This window comes from Formica exsecta, unplaced genomic scaffold (genome assembly GCF_003651465.1).
Source record: "Formica exsecta isolate Colony F162 unplaced genomic scaffold, ASM365146v1 scaffold80, whole genome shotgun sequence".
Taxonomy (NCBI): Eukaryota; Metazoa; Arthropoda; class Insecta; order Hymenoptera; family Formicidae; genus Formica; species Formica exsecta.
Genome location: NW_021853570.1, coordinates 929993 through 935804, shown reverse-complemented (window position 1 = coordinate 935804; position 5812 = coordinate 929993). Strand labels below are relative to the sequence as shown.

At 27.5% G+C, this 5812-nt stretch overlaps 2 protein-coding genes across 2 annotated transcripts in view; both read left to right on the top strand.

The window, feature by feature from the left end:
• Positions 1-887, top strand: part of LOC115244201 (protein takeout-like) — a 7967-nt gene extending 7080 nt beyond the window's left edge. Inside the window, exons 3-4 of the mRNA XM_029821658.1 lie at positions 1-240; positions 411-887. Of these exons, the coding sequence (XP_029677518.1) occupies positions 1-240; positions 411-718 (548 nt within the window). The 3' untranslated portion in view covers positions 719-887. The remainder of the gene's footprint in view (positions 241-410) is intronic.
• A 2170-nt stretch (positions 888-3057) lies between these two features.
• Positions 3058-5362, top strand: LOC115244200. The gene is made up of 3 exons (XM_029821657.1): positions 3058-3245; positions 4277-4639; positions 4761-5362. The coding sequence occupies exons 1-3, from the start codon at positions 3188-3190 to the stop codon at positions 5066-5068; spliced, it is 729 nt and encodes a 242-aa protein (XP_029677517.1). The 5' UTR covers positions 3058-3187; the 3' UTR covers positions 5069-5362.
• Positions 5363-5812: the final 450 nt, after the last annotated feature.

The window sequence follows — 5812 nt, the reverse complement described above, 5'->3', positions numbered from 1 at the left end:
AACCGCTCAATATTGACAGATTAGTCATTTCCGAGACTGTCAACAACAAAATATATTTAAATGATGTACAAATAACGGGACTTTGTAATTACATTGTAAAATCTGTAGATGTAGATATCGACAAGCTTAATTTCAATTTTGAAGTTTCATTGAATCGGCTTTACTTGAATGGCACGTATGATATCAACGTACGTATACTCGTGCCCATTGCTCATAATGCACCTATTTATATTACTGCAGGTATCTAAAATAATTAGTTTTGTATTAAAATAAGGTAGAAGCTTTAGAGGCATTTGTATGTGTTTGTGTGTGTGTGTGTGTGTGTGTGTGTGTGTGCACATACTCCAATATAAAAAATAAAAAACTCGACATTATTTCATTTGATAATTAGATTGTATATCTTCTTGTAGATAACATAAACTCAAAGATAGCCTTACAAGCGGAAATGACAACTTATAAGGACAAAAAACATATGTATATATCAGAAGTAAAGATGTCCACCGATATTAAAAAATATGACGCTCAATACGGTTTGAAGGAAAATGAAATAAGTCAATTGGGCCAAATTCTTGGCGGTCTCATAGGCAGCAATCAAGAAGAATTTATTCAAAGATTGACGCCGCCATTAGACGAGGAAATCTCCAAATGGCTTCTTAAAATTGTCAACAACATAATGAAAATGTACTCTTACGACGAACTTTTTCCGGACCGAACTTAAAGAATCTAAGAGTTCTTTAAGTTACATCGTTATAAAATATTCATTGCAAAATAAAAGTAAAAAAATTGCAATATTATATTCTATTATATATACACATGCATGTGTAGATTATTCTTTTACACGAAATAAATACGTTGTTATAAGCTAATTCTCACAACACAACATTAAATATTGTGTATTATTTATTTTCGTTATCTTGTGCAATATTGAAAAAAAAAACTATTATAATTAAATATTATGTCACAATGTTAATGATAATTTTAATAAAAATGTTTTCTAAAATGCAATTGAATATTTGATTATAAAAAATACGTCTCTATTTTGACTTACAACGTATACAAATCGAAAGAAATCAATTGAAAACATTTTCCTTGTTAAGTATTTGAAATCTAATATCGATTTTCAGCTTCATCAATTGCGTGTTAAATGTCATATTCTGTCTGATATTTTCTGATATCCTGTATTATTATTGTAATCAAAGCGTAATTGTAATCAAAAAATGACACTCAAATAGTTTCAGATATTTTTTCTTTTCTCTTTTTTATATTAATCAACTTAAAAAAAAATTAAAATTGAAATCTAAATCTTTCCAAACAAATAGTAGTTTTATTGAAATTTATGTGGATATCTTATTTAATCGTTCTTTTAACTATTTAGGCCATTGTGATTCTTAAGCGCTCAAGAGATGATATAATTTTTTTACGTAGTCTTTCTTTTATTAGCATTTTTGTTTAAAAGAGCATTAAAATATTTGTAAACTCGGAATACATATAGCACAGTTATAAAGTTAGAATATTTTAACTTAATTGACGTGTTAAAGAAAGAGAGAGAGAGAGAGAGAGAGGAAGAGGAGAGAGAAAGAGAGGGGGAGAGGGAGAGAGGGGAGGGGGAGAGTTGATAATGAAAAGAAGAACTCTCATTTATATGTTTTAAAACATATTTATATAATCAACAATCTTAAAAAAGTTTTTTTATTGATTTATTAGTGTGCTAACATGCTAATTGTGAAATTAAATTATACTAAAAATATGTTTATATTATTTATTTATTATTTTCCAGATTTTTAACTATTAAGCCTCTTTTTCCATATTTATCTCGTTTATAAATTTTTGCATTTAAATTGAATATCAATATTAATTCAGAATAATAATTGTGTATGTATTATTAGATGATTTATATAACTTCTTCGTACTTTGCGGCTCTCTCTCTCTCTCTCTCTCCCTCTCTCTCTCTCTCTCTCTGTCTCACTCTTTCTAAAAGTGTATTCCAGTAAATGCCACTTTTTTAGAAGAGACATTTATTGCGCTATTGTAATGTAGTATCGACATATCAAGAATGTTAACGGGGAAGCGAAAGGTGTTAGCAACAAAGTTAAACAACATTTTCTGCACTTTTTGACGGACAACACTTTAATATTAATATTATGCTCTGATCTTTAATACCATTTCCTTATAAATTTCAGAGTACGTCTTGTAAACATTGTTAAATATTTTGCATATTCTGAAGCTTAATCGGAATCGTACATCTTTGGTAAAATGTCAAGATCATCCAGTTTTAGAATTGTTTTTACATAATAATACCGATCATTTATCTATTATTTGATTCTCACACAGGTCAGTTGATATTAATTTTCGGCTCCCGATTTTACTTTTTTAACATATTATATATAGTTTACGCTATGCGTAAACTATAGAAATAATATTTTAAAAAAATGATATTTAATAAAAAATCCTTATTATCATAGTAACTTTTAATTATTAAAAGCAAATATTCATTATTCAATGCTATGCAATAGTGCATAGTACTAAATGATAATGTTTGACTCTACTTAAAAACATGGAAACAGAACAAAAATTCTTGCATTCTTTTTGTTGAAAAAAATATTTTGTTTTAAATGACATAAAAATGGCACAAAACTCTATCTATAGTATTATATAGAAAAAAAATACGCGCAGAGATGATGACGAGATATCACTGACATTTTTCAAATTTTATGTATATTTTAATATTTCAACAAAAAAATAGGCTATAAACATGTATTTATGTATGAAAAATTAAGTTTTAGTTGCTGTACATCTTCTTTAATCACTAGTCGGTTATAACAAGATTTAATATAATACAAACATTTGTTAAATAGAATATTTTTTTTTTATCAATTTGAGTGCGGAAGATTTTAGATTTTATGCATTTTTTATTTATTACTAGAATCATTTACCCAACTCTGGAACGAGAACGAGTATGACCGTGAGCTTAGAAAGAATGAATCATGGTCAAGAAGAGAAAGAAAAAGACTGGTTACTAACTCGATAAAAGGAGATATAAAACAGTATATATACAAGCTTGATCAGTGAGTTGAGTCAGTCTTAATTCTCACGTTCACCGCGAATCTGTGAAAATCATTTTGATATTTTAGGAAGTTTAATATTTTAGGAGGTGTATTTCGTGCCAAGAAAAATTCTTCTGTGAGAAATGTATGCTGCAATCTTTACTTTCGCACTTATAGTAGCACAAGTTGCAGCAGAAATACGTAAGTAAAAAGATTTATCGAAAAAAGATTATATATTTCTATTACACGACATGCGATTTCTGTGCTATATTATTCGTAAACTTGTCATATTATTCGAAACGAATTGTAATTAAGAAAAATATTTTAAATATTATTTCCTAAATTAGATTATTCTTATAAATAATTAGAGAACTTAGCGAGCTAATTCGTTTTTACGAATAGTGAGATATAATATCGATTAGAAAATCTATTTTAGATGAACAACTGTAATTTTAAAGTATAAAAATTGTGAATAGTTATAAATATATTTGTCATAAATTATAATTATCTAAAATATGATTAAAATATACAGCATAATAGCAAAAGTGCATTGCAAACAGCATGCTTCTAGGCATTTATTCAAGATGACAATATCAAAAATCGGTTTTGATAAATAATTTTTATCTCGCGTGTTTTAGGGTACGACACATAAACATTTAGAAACAAAATATTTTATAAAGAATTTTTGAAACGTGATAATAATTATTTTCTTATTAACTACACTACTCATATACTAAATTATTTTGTATACGTCATTCTTTCATTGAAGTTTTGTACTGCGTTATATATATAAAAGATTTATTTTTGACACTTATTTTAAAAAAAAATTGTGTTATTAATTTAATATTATTTAATATTATATATCTCACATATAGACACACACTTAATATTATATTATAAATTAATATTAGCAATTGCATCAAAAATTACACATTATTTTGATATACATGTATGATTGCTTTATTCAGACAATAGAAATAAATGAAGCTCTAAATATTATAATATAAATTACAAAGAGAATGAGTTAGTAAGAGCCAAGCGGAAAATAACAAGCGCAAAAAATAATAAGACTTCCTCATGATCCTGATTATTATCATTGTTTGCGCTTATTATCTCGCGCTTGGCTATTACTAGCCCGTTCTTTTATACTGTTTTATTCAAACTCGCTTTATATATACTAACAGTGTTACATTTAAAATCATAAATTAATAAATTTGATTTAAACTTTACAGCCTCTTACATTAATGTATGCGGCCGCAGAGATCCAAATCTCAATCAATGTATTATAAACAACGTAAACGATTTGAAGAGTAAGATTTGCGAAGGAATTCCGGAATTGGACGTTCCACCTAATAACCCACTCGTCATTGACGAACTAGTCATTTCCGATACAACCAACACCAAATTATATATGAGAGATACGAAAGTGGGAGGTCTTTGTGATTTCACCATAAAATTCTTTAATTTTGATCTCAATACACTTCACTTTGATGCTAATATCTCATTCGGACTAATTCAAATGAATGCCACATATGATTTTGACGTACGTATACTAGTACCCATTGCTCATAAGGGACAGGTTTACATTACTACAGGTATGTAAAATATAGTTGATTTTCTATTAAAGAGTTTAGAGAAAAATCTATTCTAACGTAAAAAATTCAAAACTCGTTTTTACACTTCACCGCAATTAACAGACTATTCATTTTTTTGCAGATAAGGTCGACGCGCAAGTGGACATAGACCTGAAAGTAATCACTAAAGCCGCTAAAAGATACATGTATTTGTCGAAGATAAAGCTCAACGTCGATATCCATGGATACGATGCTAAATACGATTTGAACGAAAGGGAATTTGGTCAATTGACCGAAATTATTAACAATTTTATAGGCAACAATCAAGAAGAGGTTATTAAAAGCTTTAAGCCGGTATTAGAAGAAATAATCTCCAAACGGATCCTATTGGTTTCCAACGATATAGTTAAACACTTTACCTATGAAGAGCTCTTCCCGGACAGAACATAAATTAATTATTATTCCGTTCTAATCTCCATTGTTGCGATAGTAATCAATAATTAACGTTTATATATATGATTATCTAGCGAAAATAAAACTTGCTTCGTCGAATTTGAAAATGTTGCAACAGATTTTATCGCGATTATTATTTAATAGAAACATAGGAGCAATCTTTTGATAATGCAATTTGAAGTCCAAGGCGATTAAAAATATTTTTTATTTTATCACTTTTCATATAATTATTTTACGTGTAAATACACAATACAATAATACTAAAATGTCAAAGTATTATAATACTAAATTGTCAAGAAGAAATATTCAAATTTATATCTTTTTAAAGAAGGAATGTGATGAAGATAAGGAATGACAATCAATTATTGCTGTTTGTTGTTTCTTTTTTATGATGCCGATTTGGTATTTTGCTATATTTACTTCGTACTTATTGTAAATAAATGTCATTGCGGAGATTATGTATATATATATGTATACATATATATAATAGTAATAACCATAAATATTAAGAGAATTAAACAATAATGCGAGCAATTGTGGAAGGTTTGATTATGGCAGACATTAATATAATCTTTAAGATAATCTGTTTTTAAAGAATAAAGAAAATTATAACACGTCTGTCTATTATAACACGGTAGTTTATGTCGATATATATTATTTTGTATTGTAAGCTGTGTATTTTGATAATTTTATAGATGCTGAATATTGTGCGGAATACACCCTCACACACCAAATGCTTTT

Coding starts and splice junctions, on each gene's coding strand:
- LOC115244200 (XM_029821657.1), top strand. CDS start 3,188: ATGTATGCTGCAATCTTTACTTTCGCACTTATAGTAGCACAAGTTGCA. Junction 3,246..4,276: donor ACAAGTTGCAGCAGAAATAC/GTAAGTAAAAAG, acceptor TAAACTTTACAG/CCTCTTACATTAATGTATGC. Junction 4,640..4,760: donor ACAGGTTTACATTACTACAG/GTATGTAAAATA, acceptor ATTTTTTTGCAG/ATAAGGTCGACGCGCAAGTG.